Source organism: Anarhichas minor, unplaced genomic scaffold, assembly GCF_050575085.1.
Source record: "Anarhichas minor isolate MPS153535 unplaced genomic scaffold, ASM5057508v1 ptg000041l, whole genome shotgun sequence".
In the NCBI taxonomy this organism is placed as follows: Eukaryota; Metazoa; Chordata; class Actinopteri; order Perciformes; family Anarhichadidae; genus Anarhichas; species Anarhichas minor.
Genome location: NW_027466487.1, coordinates 5,082,930 through 5,099,255, shown reverse-complemented (window position 1 = coordinate 5,099,255; position 16,326 = coordinate 5,082,930). Strand labels below are relative to the sequence as shown.

At 42.4% G+C, this 16,326-nt stretch overlaps 2 protein-coding genes across 8 annotated transcripts; one reads left to right on the top strand and one right to left on the bottom strand.

The window, feature by feature from the left end:
* Positions 1-1,643: 1,643 nt before the first annotated feature.
* prpf31 (PRP31 pre-mRNA processing factor 31 homolog (yeast)) lies at positions 1,644-6,234 on the top strand. Its single transcript, XM_076109387.1, has 14 exons — positions 1,644-1,804; positions 2,599-2,823; positions 2,907-2,967; positions 3,093-3,176; positions 3,274-3,371; positions 3,695-3,801; positions 3,910-4,079; positions 4,220-4,377; positions 4,487-4,576; positions 4,798-4,925; positions 5,170-5,242; positions 5,546-5,674; positions 5,772-5,870; positions 5,964-6,234. Exons 2-14 carry the CDS (start codon positions 2,599-2,601, stop codon positions 6,075-6,077), a joined length of 1,536 nt encoding a protein of 511 aa, XP_075965502.1. The 5' UTR covers positions 1,644-1,804; the 3' UTR covers positions 6,078-6,234.
* A 185-nt stretch (positions 6,235-6,419) lies between these two features.
* On the bottom strand, positions 6,420-16,222 carry cnot3a (CCR4-NOT transcription complex, subunit 3a). Of its 7 annotated transcripts, none has more exons than XM_076109357.1 (18): positions 16,066-16,222; positions 15,377-15,447; positions 15,146-15,213; positions 14,975-15,049; positions 14,773-14,862; positions 14,549-14,677; positions 14,264-14,359; positions 13,896-14,115; positions 13,656-13,789; positions 13,456-13,512; positions 12,282-13,239; positions 12,078-12,183; positions 11,848-11,989; positions 10,414-10,579; positions 9,697-9,895; positions 8,560-8,692; positions 8,311-8,436; positions 6,420-8,201 (listed from the first exon to the last, which is right to left on the bottom strand). In XM_076109357.1, exons 2-18 carry the CDS (start codon positions 15,399-15,401, stop codon positions 8,103-8,105), a joined length of 2,823 nt encoding a protein of 940 aa, XP_075965472.1. In that variant the 5' UTR covers positions 15,402-15,447; positions 16,066-16,222; the 3' UTR covers positions 6,420-8,102. The 7 variants fall into 7 exon arrangements, with proteins under 7 accessions (XP_075965472.1, XP_075965475.1, XP_075965476.1 ...); XM_076109360.1 differs by having other exon boundaries at positions 10,423-10,579; XM_076109361.1 differs by having other exon boundaries at positions 10,414-10,522.
* Between the last annotated feature and the right edge of the window lie 104 nt (positions 16,223-16,326).

Sequence of the window (16,326 nt, the reverse complement as noted above, 5' to 3'; positions counted from 1 at the left end):
TGTTTAAATGTTGGTTTAAAACCTGTATTGTTTAAAGAACGGTTTTCAAGGGGTAATGTATAAACAAGGGGAAATAAAAACTACAAAATGTGAACCTCTTATTGAACTGTTTCATGAAAATAAATCGTTTTGTTTTGTAATTGTAAAGCGCTCTATTTATAACTCAGAAGACTTGTGTATCTCCTGCTGAAACACCTGTTTGTGCAGCTTATTGACTTTGAGCTGTCTGGGTTGGGGAGTGAACATCATTGAAATATCTTTATGCATCGCTAATCTCTGCAAGAATTGGTTATGGCTGTGTGGTGTATGGTTCAGCGGCTAAATGTGTGCTGTCAAACCTGGATGTTATTCAGGCTGGTGCTCTGAGGGTTTGCTTAGGGGTCAGTGAAAATGGCACCAGTGTTCCTCAAGTTGAGCGGGAGAAGCGCCGCTGTAGCTCTGCAGGAAACAGCTGATGGCCAATAACTGGATAAATCTAAGGGGTCACAAACATGTCATCCATCTAAGAGGTTCTTTGGGGCCTGTTGGTCGAGGGGGAAAGTACAAAAACATGTTTTGGGTGGGTAGGCAGCGATATAGCAGAACAAATGAAAGTTAATGAAATAGAGTTTTGTCTAATGTCAACCTGTGAGACCGGATTGAATGCTGCAAAATGCTTGTGTGGATATGGAGCTACTGAATATTAAGCACAGAAATAAATCAGCAGATCTATTTCAGGAATATTACAGTTATAATGACAGACTCATGACAGTGATTACATGCAGCTTTTTACAGACATCCACTCCAGGATCTACTTACAGAGGTAAAGAGGCCGCAGTAGACTTAATGTCAGAGGAAAATATAGTCATTGTAGTCAGTGTCAAGAAATGACAGAAGAACACGTCCTGGTTTCATGCAGGAAATATAAAGACAAAAGAAGGTTTGTGGTTGTAGGACTACAGAGGAGAGATCTGGGTAAAGACGGGACATGGTGGAGGGGAGAAAATGGGTGTTTATGTTTCTGAAAACAACCGGACTATGGACAAGGCTGAAAGAAAATAAGATAACAGTGGAAGATTAAATCCATTAGGAGGCAGTAATGCAATTTAAAGGATACCAGTAGCCGAAAACAAACAAACAATGAACAACAATAAATGCGTTTGGAGGTGAAGGGGAATAGGAGAAGAAGCGTGGTCTTAACAGTTCCCTCTATGTTATTTTAAAGCAGACTAATGGAAAGTGGGAGTTTTGTGAAGAAGAAGAAACTGTGGACCATGTTTTATTGTTCTTTCAGAAGTACGATTCAGCGAGAGACTTTTTTAAAAGTGGAATAAGAGAGAAAATATCAGTATTGTACAAAAAAAAAGTTATATTGACAAATGATGGAAACTTCTTCTCGACTATTTAGTGTCCACAAGACTAATGAAGAGAATTTAAGACTTTTTCTTTCATTCGTTTCCTTTAGTTTGGTTAATTATTTTCTTTTCTTTGTTTAGTTGTCGGATTAGAGAAAGGGTAGGTCCTGAGTCCACACTCCAGATCAGTGAGTGGCGGTAATGCACCCGGAAGCTGTTGGCCAACCGCCATTAAAAGCAAAAGAAGAATAAGAAGGAGGAGAAGTGTATTGACTTCATTTCCCATAAAGCAGTTCGAAGGTTTCTACGTATATAGTCTGCGTCAAACGATTTAGCCGTACGCCACAGCCAGACGAGGAAAACATCGCTTGAAGAAGTCGTTTTTACCTTAAAACCGAAGAAGCTCTTGGAGCCATCTGAGGGCGTTTTTAATTTAGGCTCTTTGGGCAACCAGAGTGTGAAGCCTAAAGGTAAGTTTGTGTTTCTTATAAAGTGTTTAGTCACATGACCGACTGCGTGTAGCCAACGGTAGCTAACGTTAGCTAAAACATCCCCAGTCACACATGTTTTGCTCACAATAAATCTCATTTGAATATTTTGTAATTAGTTATAACTACGATTAGTCGCATGATTGATTGGTATTTGCCTGTTAATTCAGTTACCAGCGTGGGGTAAAATGACGAACAAACACAAATAGCAAGAGCACAACGCGTTGTATTGTTTTGTGAAGGCCCAGACTATAATTAAACCAAGTAACGTTAAGGAGAAACTAGCAGTTATGATGCTGCTCCCAGTCAAACAGCGATGTCCCATATGTTTTGCTTGTTAACCCTTAAAATTAAGCAATGTGTAGCGTAGTTGTGAGGTCGTGGCCTTAGATGTTAGCAGAACAAAACGAAAATTATTTCGAAAAACTAATGTTTTATGTTGCTTTACTGCTTTTATGAAATATGTCATTTAAGTTATCTTATAACGGATCAGTGCTGTGAATAACTTTTCATTTCCTTCAGCTATAACAAAACAATATTACTTAAAATCAGAACAGAAAGAGAACATTTGGATTTAATCGCTTTGCTTTTTTTTTTTTTTTTTTTTTTTTTTTTTTTTTTTTTGGGAAATTTCAGACGCCATGCAGTCTTGTTGTAGATGTTATATTAGACAGATTAAAACTGTGATACAACCAGTAACGCTCAACACTCTGGGGGTCTATCGGATTCATTTTGTCCTCCTTAAATGTCCTCACACTCTCTGCTGCTGGTTGCAGATGTCTCTGGCGGATGAGCTCCTGGCAGATTTGGAGGAGGCTGCAGATGAGGGGGATGATGGATTGTATCCTCTGGAGGAGGAGGAGGAAGGGGGGGAAAGTGATGTAGAAGTAACACAGGGAAGGACAGATGGAGGACTGGAAGACATCCCAGAGGAGATGGAGGTGGACTACAGCAAAGCTGAGAGTGTTGCGTCCATCGCCAAGCTCCGCAATGGCAAACAGGTGAGTTGTATCATATGAGAGCGCTCATCAAGCAGATCTTCTGTTTTGATCTTTCCCCACATAATCGTAATTTTCGTCTACAGTTTTCAGAGATTATGGACAAAATTACGATGTATAGTGGAAAGCAGCGCAAGAACTCAGAGGGTGAGTGTGACCTGTTTACGTGGTCTGTTGTATTTGTTCCTCACAGCATTTAATCACATTTGAATATAAACCAAGAATCTGAATAACGTTGGTATGATTTTGTTGTGTTTTTTGTTTTCTTTTAGTCTCGGGTCCATTCGAGTCTGACCCAGAATACAGACTGATTGTCGTAGCCAATAACCTCACAGTGGAGATCGACAACGAGCTCAGTGAGTTGGGCGTTCAAGCTTGGTTGAATAAAACTCAAAATATAAAGGGTTTAATGTTCTGCTCCAGATAACAACTTTTTTTTAACCTGGGTTTCAGGTATCATTCACAAGTTTACTCGGGACAAGTACTCCAAGAGGTTCCCAGAGCTCGAGTCTTTGGTCCCGGATTCTCTGGATTACATCCGCACAGTCAAAGTGAGATGAGTCGAAATGTTTATTATGCTTTTATACCAAACATCCCCCTTTCAAAATAAAAGTACGATGACCAGAGTTGCTTTTGCTGCACTTTAGATTATTTGTATCTTTTTATTGGACAGAGGACACTTTGTAGTTATAATTGAATGTATGGTTACACATCTGCAAGGGTTTGTGTCATCACAAGTGTAGCGTTGAAGAAATTACACTGATGACTTAATGGGTTAAAGAAAATGTATATAATAACTAAAAAGGCAGACCTAGTCTATTATCTCAAATGTGGTTTCAGCATCTCATATTCTCCGTTTGTGCTTCCTGCTCAGGAACTGGGGAACAATCTGGAGAAATGCAAGACCAATGAAACTCTGCAGCAAATCCTCACCAATGCCACTATTATGGTTGTCAGTGTCACAGCCTCGACCACACAGGGGTGAGTCCACAGACATCTGGGGTTCATCGGTCCCATCCACGAGACGTCTGAGCATCACCGTCACAATTTAAATGCTTATCATGACTTTGTGTGTTTTCACGGTTTTAGGACACTGCTGAGTGAGGATGAACTGAAGCAACTGGAGGAGGCATGTGACATGGCTCTGGAGCTGAACCAGTCCAAACACAGGATATATGAATATGTAGAGTCCAAGATGTCATTCATTGCACCAAATCTGTCCATCATTGTTGGAGCGTCAACGGCTGCCAAGATCATGGGTGAGAGCTGGAAAAAGATCAGTTTTAGACTGAAATTGTTTAGAATCTTTGATATTACATTACAGCCGTTATCTGTCTCGAATAAAATATTTCTTTGTTATCCCGCTCACGTTCTCTCTCTGGTTTCCCCTCCGCTGCAGGTATCGCTGGTGGCCTCACTAACCTCTCCAAGATGCCCGCCTGTAACCTGATGCTGCTGGGAGCTCAGAGGAGAACGCTGTCTGGCTTCAGCAGCACCTCCCTGCTGCCCCACACCGGCTACATCTACCACTGTGATGTTGTGCAGTCACTACCACCCGTCAGTAAATATATCAACATAAACATATTGCAGTCTTCTCTTTTTGTGTACGTTTGAATCAGAACGGGGGCCGTGTAGCTCATGCTCGTCTTCCGTTTTGTGTCTTCAGGACCTCAGGAGGAAGGCAGCTCGTCTGGTGTCTGCAAAATGCACTCTGGCTGCCCGAGTGGACAGTTTCCATGAGTGTGCAGTTGGCAAGGTGACTGTCCAAATGGAGCACATACACATTATTGCTAAATGTACAAACAAGCTAAATTCTCTAATATTTTCGTGCCCTCTTTTACATATAACTAGCCTCAACCATTGCTATATAGTTGTGATTACACCTCTCTGACACTGTCAAGAAATTAACAGTTTAACATTTAGCTTTTGAATAAAGTTATATTAAAGAAAACAAATTTTTTTTTTTTTTTTTTGCAGGTTGGCTACGATCTAAAAGAAGAAATCGAGAGGAAGTTTGATAAATGGCAGGAGCCTCCGCCAGTGAAGCAGGTCAAGCCGCTGCCAGCCCCTCTGGATGGACAGAGGAAGAAGAGAGGAGGACGGAGGTACACGTCCTCTCGGCTGAACAGGCCACCGATTTAGAGTGCAATGCTTGAAGTACAAATTAATTGATTAATGCAGCTTTTATTTCAAGTCAAACATTCTGCAACATCGGAACACTGAGAAACAAAACGAAGCGCATGGAGCAGGAATACCCTCACACAACTTGCAAAGTTAAGAATATCACCTTCAAGTAAAAATGTTTATACAGCATAACCGACTCCTCTGCTCTCATCATTTCTCCTGAAGGTATCGAAAGATGAAGGAGCGTCTCGGACTGACTGAGATCAGGAAACATGCCAACAGAATGACCTTCGCAGAGGTCAGTACTTATTTCTTATATCGCTCAACTCTTATGATCCAAGTTTTACTTCTATTTTAGCCAATAATATGTTGCATATCAATACTAGTTATTTGGCTTATATGCTCACATGCTATACAATTAATTATTTATGATTAATTAATTATAATCACTACTGACTTTTTCCGACGCGCTATACTTTGACTTTTTTTCCGACGCGCTATACTTTGACTTTTTCCCCGACACGCTATACTATGACTTTCTCCCCCCCCCCCGACACATTTTTAGGACCTATTCTAGGGCTTAATTTGTGGTGTTTTTCAGATTGAAGACGATGCGTATCAGGAGGACCTGGGTTTCAGTCTGGGTCAGCTGGGAAAGAGCGGTAGCGGACGTATCAGGCAGGCTCAAGTCAATGAGGCCACCAAATCCAGAATCTCCAAATCCCTCCAGGTAAACCTTCACCCCACTATTCATTTACTTTCTTTTTTTTTTTTTTTTTTTTTCACCTGTCTCTTAAATCCCTGTACTTTTCTGTTGCACACAACAGAGGACCTTGCAGAAGCAGAGCATGACGTACGGAGGAAAGTCCACAGTCAGAGACCGCTCCTCAGGAATCAGCTCCAGTGTGGCGTTCACTCCTCTTCAGGTAAAAAGAGTTGAACGTCATCTTCTGTTGACCGTCCCTTTCGCACTGTGCAGGTTTATATCAGCGAACTAACCGTCGCGCTCTTCTCTGCAGGGCTTGGAGATAGTGAACCCACAGGCTGCAGAGAAGAAGGTGGCTGAAGCCAACCAGAAGTACTTCTCTAACATGGCGGAGTTCCTCAAAGTCAAGAAAGAAGCTAAGCTGTGAACACCGACACACATCCTCTCCCCGCACACGGACAGTTGCACTCAACACTGTAACGTGATAGTATATTTTCAGTCTCGGTCAACATTGTGCTTAGTCCTGTATGTTGTTTTTACTCTTTTGTTTTTTCCATTTTAATAAAACATGAAGCTTTCACAAAGCGTCCTGTCTTCCTTAGAGATGGAAAAAAAATTGCTTTACTGTACAAGTAAATGCAAACATCAAATCTCAACCAATTAGCTGGAAGTTGATACCCGGCCACCAAATCAAAGCCAAGCTTGTCTATATAAGTGAATCCATATTCCATTTAGGAATGACAGGACTTTACACCACACTGACTTGTAATTTCTTAAAAGTATTTATTGAAATTTTACAATCCTCTTTACACCCCTGTTTTATGACATCTTCCATGCAGAACTGTGATGAGAAATAAATTGTAAATGCATCTTGAAATTCACATTTTAGCAATCCCTTAACTGACCAACCCTTTCTGAAAACCTTAAAAGCCCCAAAAATAGAATCTATAAAAGGCAAATCTCTCATGACTTTGCTGTATTTTCCTTTTTTTTCACATCCTCAATTCACCCACCCCCTCCCTCCCTCCCCCCCCAAAAAGCCTGAAACAAATCACACATGAAATCTATAAATGCAGTACAGACCTTAACTTTTCATGGTTGCTTAAATGGAAAAATCTGATTCAGTTTAACACTCTCCCCATTCAAACTGCCAAGAAAAGGTGTGATCTGTCCCGCACTAGATTAAGCCTTCTTGTTCTTCAGTGGAGCACATGAACATCCACGGCAAAGTAGACATTTCTTACTTGACCCACAAATCTACCAGCAGACTTTTAGGATTTGTGTTTTCACTCTACATGTAAACAGTTTCAGTGCACATTCACTGTGTAGGGGTTTACTTAAAATATCAGGTGGTAAGTTAAACACGGTGGGTTTTTAGGATGAAGTAACATCAACGGAATAGAAAAAAAATCTTAATTTAAAGTGGGAAGTTGACTCGAACCAATCTCAATCAATCAACCAATCTAACGCTATCTGTGTATTTTGGGTAATTAAAAGGTGATTTGGGTACAGGTACATTCACTACTGTTACCGTGGCATTTTGCATTGAGGATGATGAGTTGCTCGATGGTGTACAAATCAAACATCACAGATAAAAATGTCTCGAACCCTATATTTAAGATTTATTTTACAAGTTTATTAATTTGTCACAAACATGAATGCGCCATAATAATGCATTTTCTTTTCTTGACAGGTTAACTTAAAAACATTTTATTTGTAAAGAGAGGGAGTCAGAGACCAGTTCAATTGCATAGCAATTTAATCCATGTCCAATAAGGACTCTTTCCCTGTCACAGGGAGAGGCCCCGTGGTCACTCTCAATAAGCGTTTTAATCGACCAAGACAATATCAATAAAAACTATTGATAACCGCTCACTATCTCTAATAGTGACCATATTCAACAGGCATCGTAGGGTCTTAAAAGAAGCCAGTCCTACACACCGTGACTAAATGTCCACTGTACCTCCCCATTCTACTCGACCAAACTACAGGAAATACAAGATGGCCAGTTTACTTAATCAAATCCAAGGTTTGTTTTGTGTCAAGTCAAAGGCTTCCAGGCTCATGTTGGGTAGGTGGTATAGAGAATCTTGTTGAAATGGAAAAGAAAAGAAAACATGAGAAACATGCATGGGGTAGGCTTTCCTAATGCCACATACTGAGTGTGCACACAGACAGGCACAAACGCAGATCTCTAGTGAGAACCCTACCAACTCGAGCAGCGTGGTGCATTTGATCAGGCCCACAGGGCATTTTTGTCAAAAGCAAAGCGCTACAGGAGGATCGAGGACTTCACGTTGAGATGCAGCCTATACAGACACCAGTCTCCATTTTAGGAGAGGGTTTCTACTACACATCACAATCTCTATCCACAGTTTGAAGTTCAGTCTCGGAATGTCAACAGCAGCACGTTTTGTCTCTCTCTCTCTGTCCTTTTGTGTCACTCCGTCCGTCACTGCAGGTCTCGGTCCTCGAGGTACCTGTACTCAAAGGTGAACCCCTCCTTCTTCCTCTGGCCCCATTTCTCATAGTCAAAGTAAATGTAAGTGCCCTGCAGAATCAGCAGAGTGGAAAGAAGAAGCATTAAAAACCTGAAACCACAAACCCGATACTTTATTTCAAACTTTAAGAGAAAAATGTGTACTGTGGAGAGTCTGCACCTGTTCAAACTCATCAGTTATAGTCTTTGGCTCCTCGTGCCTCTGGAACCACATCATGTACTTGGTGTGAAACCTCCATGACTGTTTCTTCAGCGCCTTGGCAGACAAATACTGAGCCTTGGTGCCCTGAGAGAGAGAGAGAGAGAGAGAGAGAGGAAGGTCAAATACACCATCAAGCTTACATCACTGGGAAACAAACGAAAAGGTTGTCTGGGAAAAGCTATTGAGGGGCTGGGTCGATTGTTTTACCTCCAGGTAGTAGAAGATGAAAAAGAGTGTTTCTGTGGACAGCCTCTGGTAGAACTCTATAGAGTCAGAGTGGTGCGGTGGTATCTGATGGTGGAAGGGCAAGGTGGGACACGGATTCCTCATCAGGTATTGCCTTTAGGACAGAAGCACAGACGGTTCTAAATCCATCGGGGAAAACAATTCTTCAAGTAAAGGGTACAACCACACCATTAAACAAACCAAATCCAAAGTCATAGTATGTTGAAAAAGTGTCAGTGTAGTACAGGGTTCACTAATGGGTCCAGATATACTTTGACGGAGCGCCTCTTTTTTAACCGGCGCAGCTTTTCCAGCCTTTACGGCACTCGTTCAGCGATCCAGGAAACACCGAGCAATTACACGCGTTGTAAAACATATCACGTGATGCTACTCAGCCAATCAAATGTGTATTTTCCGATAATTATCACCCTCGACTCGAGTGAGAAACACACACTTGGCAGAGACTAGAGTCTTTAATTAAACTAAGAATGGACAGACTCTTAAATGTTCATTCTTCCCAACGGCAATTCAAAACCAGTATGTCTCATGTGTTCAGAGACTGAAGGAGCAATGTGAAGCGCCACTACGACAAAAAGCACAAATCTTTTGAGCAAACGTACCCACTCGCATCCAACATGAAGGCACAGAAAATGAACCTAAGAGCTCAATATGATCAGAATCCCAACAATGATAACAGAGAGGAATAGAGCTGAAACAATGGTTTTAATAACAGATAAAGTCCCTGCAAACAAATGTCTTATTAGAAGATGAGAAGAATATAATATCGAGATCCCTTCACACCTGAATTAACTGAATTTAAAGCTGCAGGACTATTCAGTTAATTTTTCTAAAATGAAGTACTTAGAGAAGTATATTGAATATCACTCGACTCATTCTTCAAACAGGTTATAACGGATGTGCACATCATGTACTAGAGAGGAGCCATGATGATGTACAGTAAAAAGGATATTTAAACTGGGATAAAAAAAATAAATACAATATTGTTGACTCAATAAATCATTACCAAATTATCAAAGCAAGTTTGTGAAATTACAGATTTAAAGCCCAGCTCTTTGTTTGAAAGACGCATCATCACCGGTAAATGAAATATGTCGTCACCTGATCCTCTCAGAGTCGGAGGGGTGTGGCATGTGTGTCCATGCGGACTCCTGCATGGCCTGCTGGTAGAGCTGGTCTTTGGGGAGGGGGGTGGGGCCGAGTGGACAGACCCCGAGCGACGGGGGGATGCTGACTTCCGACACGGACGGCTGAGGGGCGGCAGGTGTGCCGGGCGCTGCAGATGAACCAGAGAAGATATCTGCAGAACAAAGAAAAAGTGAACGATTGAGTCGAGACACAAATACTGTAGAGACTCTTCTGTACTCGTTCACACTGCGTTTTGTCTCGCTAAAGGAAATATATTTAATAAACTTCTTTCAGGAGCACTGTTCTATTTACGAGTTGTACAGCTGCAACTACCAATTTTCATTATAGACTGTTTACATTTTGTTCAATGTCTGAAATACACTCAGTGTAGCTAACAAAGAGAATACCACTAAGAGAAGCAGCAACTGTATTAACGAGTTGATGTTTATGTGTTTACTTAATACCTGACTGATTATCATTTCATTGATAATTGGAAACTTAAAATCAATTTTCTGTCAGTTGGCAAATAGATTAATAGTTTTAGTACTTATCTTTAGTACACATCTACTATTGCAGCTGTTACAATGTGCTAACAATGGAGTAAAAACATCCTCTATTAATCCCTAAGTCACCTCCATTTCATTAATAGGTCAGTGTGTAAGTCAGTGTAATAAAAACAAAGAGTCTGACCGTTCCGACCTCTGTCTGTTAGGTGCAGGTTGGGAATCTCTCCATCCAGGCCTGATCCCAGCGCTGCTCTCTCAGCCATCGCCTTCAGAGAACTGAGAGGTTCAGGGGCCTGAGGTGGGAACGAGATCGAGATAACACATGAACTGGGGGGTTGATCGAGGAAAACCTACAGTTATGGGCATTAGAGAGCAGAAGGACAACGTACGGGAGCATTAGAGATGAAATACCAGAGCAGAAAAACAAATACTATTACAGCTGCTACATTGACCTACAACAGTCAGAGATGCCTCCCCTGAAAAATCACCTCCTGTCTAAAACGATGCACCTACAGCCAGCAGCAATGACGTGTATCAGACACAATGAGCATAAATAAAAAGCACAGATAACGTATACTAACATCATTATATTATACATTCTGTACTGATACAGTGTGCAACACTGTCTGCTTCGTGGTGTCTAAATATATCCTGACATGATTTCTATCTAAGTGTACCACCGGGTAGATGTGGGCTTCTGTGTCCGGTATAAATGTGTCTCAGAACAGAGGTTCGTGGGCAGTCAGGGAGCGTTTAATGATGCTATTTACATCTGAGCTCATCAGCGTTCTCCCCAAATTTATCAAACAAAAGTACCCAGAAAACTACAAATGCCAGCAAAGTAATTTGGCAATATGAAAAATAATCCAGTTGCATAAATGATTAGACTGGAGACCGCAAGACAGCGGCTCTTCCTCCTCAGCAGGAGAGGTTCAACGTAACTCCAGGATACTCCGCATCGTCTACAGATGCACCAACCCGAGTATCCTGACCGGCTGCATCACAGTGGTGTTGGAAGAGGGCCAACGAGATCATCAGAGACCCCAAAGACCACACCCACAAACGGGTCTGCCTGCTGCCGTACGGCAGGCTCGGGGACAGCTTCATACAATAATAAGACTTTTGAGCTCTTGAGCTCATTGCTCGACACTTAGCGATAATATTGTGACTTTATTTCTGTATAATTTAGATACTGTTTTACAAACTGTTACCAACCCTGTGCATATATTTATTACTTCTCATTATGCATTTATTGGATCACTTTTCAGTCAGTTAATCCATTTGAAACACTGTAAACTACAAATTAATATTTCTTTATTTTTATTTTAGCTGTCTAATTTAACGAACTATTCTATGCCTTTGATTGGAGGCCGAGATCTTAGATCTTCATTGGCAACTACACTTCTCTGAAACTGTTGTGCATATAATAACTGAATCATTATTAGGTCTTAAGCATCCATTTAAATTACAGGATGCGTTAATATTTACTCTTCAAGCACTGATGAGGAATCAGTGATGAGAAGCATCCTTTTTGCAATGTGAGGGCAGATATAATGATTAGTGTAGAAAGCTGTTTCTCCCACAGTCTGACATGCCAACCCATGCTATGGCCCCTCACCTTGAGAGCCTCAGAGGCCTGTGTGTAGGAGTGGGGCCCGTTGAGGAGACTCCCTCCTCCGGGTGTGCTGTCTGAGAACGAGGGGGACGGAGAGCTGGGAGGCAAGGTGATGGAGCTGATTAAACTGGGACCATTGTCCATCCTGCAGCAAGTAGAGTGGGAACAACAAAGAGACAGGTTAACAACTATCACGTAAGAAGAAGTGATCAAGTGAGCAACAAAGAACTCACGGCTGACTGGTTGAAGAACTGAGAGATGAGGGTTGGCTGCTTTGTGACTGGCTCGGTGTGCTTAGAGTTGATTCTGTGGAGTTCTCTGCCACTACGGCACTGTAACCTGAGGACAGGTGAGGACAAAAAATCTCTTATAAAGAAAGTTGACTTAAACAGATAAGTAAAGAGTCACACAAGGCCAAGCGCAACAAAATAACGTACTTGTGCTTCCGTTTTGCTTCAGTCCACTGGGTGGTCTAGCAGGAGCAGCATTCAATCCTACTCCTCCCACCACGCTGACGTTCCCTCCATTGCCTCCCATCATGCCAACCACTCCGGGGATAGTGCTGACAGAACTCGAGGGCAACTGAGAGGCACCTGGGTCTACATTTTGCCCAGGAACCAGTCCCAGAATACTCGCGCTCAAAGAGACGTGGGCCGGGCTGGAACCTAGCAAACCGAGCCCGACCACCGCCCCGTTGGTGGTGACTCCACTGGAGCCAGAGGTGGGTATGGAAGTGCTGCTCTCTACTGAAATGCTGGACTGGGTGGTGCTGCTCAAACCCAAGCCTCCCAATGCTGCTGCCTGGGCGTAAGGGGCCGGTGTGGAGCCTAAAATGAGCCCTGCCATTGTGTTTAAAGGAGACGAGTGGACACCCAGGCCCAAACCAGACATTTGGTTGGCACTGCTGGTCCCCATCAGGCCAATTTTGCTCAATCCCAGCCCCAGTCCGAGTCCCAAACTGGATATAGGGGTGGGCAGAGATGTGAGCTGAGACTGAGAGTTGGTAGCTGATGAACTGGGTGTGCTGAGCGTGGGGAGAGAGGGTGCAGTTGAGGCTGGGAGAAGAGGGTTGCTGGGCGGGCTGGGGGTGTTGTTTGATGGGGCAGAGGGTTTTGTCTGAGGTGACTGCTGCTGTTGTTGTTGTTGCTGTTGCTGCTGCTGCTGCTGCGGTTGGTTGGTTAGCTGAGGTTGTTGCTGCTGTAGTGCAGATTGATGCTGATGTTGCTGCACCGCGCTGCTGAAGCTCCCTATAAGACTGCTGCTTGGGGGAACAACGGGAATGCCTCCGACAACACTTGCCATGGACACGAGGGAGGAGGATGAGGAGGATCCAGAGGTGGTGGAGGAGGAGGAGAAGGACGATAGCAAGGATGGGGTGCCGTTCTTCACAGGTGACTGAAAATGAAAAGGCACCAGAAAAAGAAACTTCAGACAAACTTTACAGCTGTACAAAGTGTGTGAGGAACAAAGTGAGTGTACTGTGAACTAGAGACAGAAGTCTCCAACAATGGTCCCACAGAGAAAAAAACTTCAGCCTCTGTAGGACCACGTGTGAAGAGCGCTGCACTAAACTGTTTATCTACCGGCACAATACAGATGAGAGCCTCTCACCTGACCAACTTCACTGTCTGTTGATCGTCCTCTTTTCTTATCGTCCTCCGAGTTCTCCTATAGGAGGAAATACCTTGATATGACAATCCACTTTCGAAATGTTGATTCTTAAATCACTTGTGTCAGAATGTACTTTTTCTACCCAGCATCCCTTAAACACATTGACACCAAGTTGTAATAATACAAACACAAGAACGTACAGCAGTGCAAGTGGCCGGGGATGGAGGAATAGGTGACGAGGAGGTTGTGGAAGTGGGAGTGCTGCTGGAGTGGAGAAACATCTCATCCTCCAGATTGCCCTGACCCGATGGAGAAGTTGCAACTAAGGCTGCAGCTACCAGAAAAACACGGGACAGAGAACAGTGCAAGATCCTGTCATGATAGTCCACCTGATGTCTGAACAAAAGCAGCATCGTAACACTCCACAGCGCTCTACTCACGGATGTCTTCCAGGTCTAAGTCGTCGTATATGAACTCGTTCTCTTCAAAGTCCGGGTCTTGGGAGGAATCAATGTAGTATTCGACATCATCCTTGATCTTCTGGATTGCATCCACTGGTACCGAGTCATTATCCAGCATTCGTAAAATGGTCTCCAACATGAGAATGTGGAATCGATGCCTCTCAATCAACCGCTTGAGCTCCTCGATACGATCTTGCTTCTTTATGAAAGACAGAATACAAGCATGAGGTCTGTGACAAACATCTGACTCAAACTGTTACCAGACTACATTGGGCTACACTACGCTGCATATTCAGTGTGCAGAAAAAAAAAAAGAGTGTCCTTGAAAATAATAATGGTCGACTTACATCTTTATCGCCCTTCTTCTTTTTCGTCTGAACTGAAAGCGATTCAACCTCACTTTCAAACTGATCCACCTGCATATTTAGAGTGTCTATTGTATTCTATGGGTGAGGAAGAAGTCAGAAAAAAGAGCATTAATGGATTCAATCAAAAGTTCCTCCTGAAACACATTTGTTTTTTAATCAAACTGCCTTATTTAATAAACCCTGGGTGATACGTTATACTTAGTATTTGACCAAAATGTTCACAACAATAAGTACAACAGGTAGAGATAATAACGGATGTATTACTGTTAGCCACTGTCCCGTTTCCTCTTTTTCCCTCTGAGCTGGATCCACTTTCTGAGCGAGCCCTAAGCCTTCTTTAGAGTAGGCTTTTGTTTTTGTTTCCCGTTCCACCACCTTGAACCGCTCCATTTGCTAAGGAAAGAAAAATCACAAAAGCCTTGTTGAGTTAACCGTTTTGATGAACAAACAGTAATAGACCTAAAACAAGAAATGATGGAGAAGCATACCGTCTCTATAAGTTTGCGGTTCTCGACTAGCTGCCTTTTGTCTTTGATCTCGTTCGAGGCCACCCATGTTTTTATCTGATCTCTCAATCGCTGGGAAGAGGGCAGATAGAAAAATATAACCACTTTCAAAAACACACATTGTTGTTGAAGAGCACACACACAGCAAAGGGACAAGACAGATGTGCTTGGTAACTTGACTTACCTGTAGTTTTTTAATCTCTTTCTTGAGGTCAGCCTCATATTTTTCCTTCTGGTTTGCATTGGCTGCATTGTGAAGCTAAAACGTAAACAAATAAATGAGATATTTTAGGTCATGCTGCATCATTTTTTTAAATAGAGTAATAAAAAAATGCAGGATGTAAAGATCTTATACCTTTTGCCAGATGTCTTCAAACTGTTCTACACCTTCAGCTACTTTTTTTAAACATCTATCGATCTCACCTGTGGAGATAAAAGATGTGGTCCAACATTATTGCATAAAAATCTGTGCAACACCAAAAACTTTGCTAGATGAAGTCAGTCTGAGTCTCTCTCTAAGATGCCAGGCTGGACAGTGTGATGGATCCTGTGCAACATTACTGATGAATTACACCAACAGTCTTACCTTGTAGTTTTCTCTTGTCAGCCATGGCTCTGACTACGACTATGTCCACATTCCGTCTGTCACAAAGTTAACTATGTAAAGAAAACCAAACGTGCATTCAAACATAACACAAATCCCTTCAACAGAGCATCAGTACATTGGTTTCCAGAGAGTCGAACTGACGTTACCTCCAGCTAGCTGGCCAGTTAACGTTAGCTGCACAAATAACGTTATATATTCATAGTTTAAGGACACTTTGAACCAGAACTTTTGTATGGTGGTTTGTCTATCGTTATATTTACGTGGACAAAGCTGATCTTACTGTTACCAAAATGACTGACATGGTTATCTGCTAAAATTAGCATCCTAGCCAGCTAACGCTACTATTAGCCAGTATCTTAGCACGTCCACCTCGCTCGGCTACCAACTGGCCCCTTTCAAAACAAATAGCGCCAAGCATATTGATGGATGGGCGTTATATTCATGCATCATTATTTTGGGGCGCAGAAAAGCTTTTATATGGTGGTTTTGCATGGTGAAAGGCACAATATAACATAACCCGTTCTAATCGTTAACCTGCTAGCTAATATGGCTAACTGTCTGACTAGCTAATGCATAAAATGCTAGCTAGCAGCTTAGCTAGTCAGCTAGCCAAATTTAGGTAAAAGGGAAACTGAGCATCTAGATTTATAGTTGTTTCCGACATTTACCTAGGTTATGGGCTTTCGTTTGTCTTTTTCAAATACAGCCAAAACTAATTCCAAAAAGTCTTCTTTACTTCCAAATTGTGTTTTCTTTTCGACAAGCTCGCTCACTGTAATGTAGCTGAAGATGGACGGTAGCTAAAATCCCACCTCCGCGTTTAGGCCCCGCCCTAAATTTAATCTACAACATCTAATTGGTCAGAGCTCACGCCTGTCATTAACAGACATCCGCTGGTATGGGGTTAGGCCATTGGCTCGGCCGTCTGA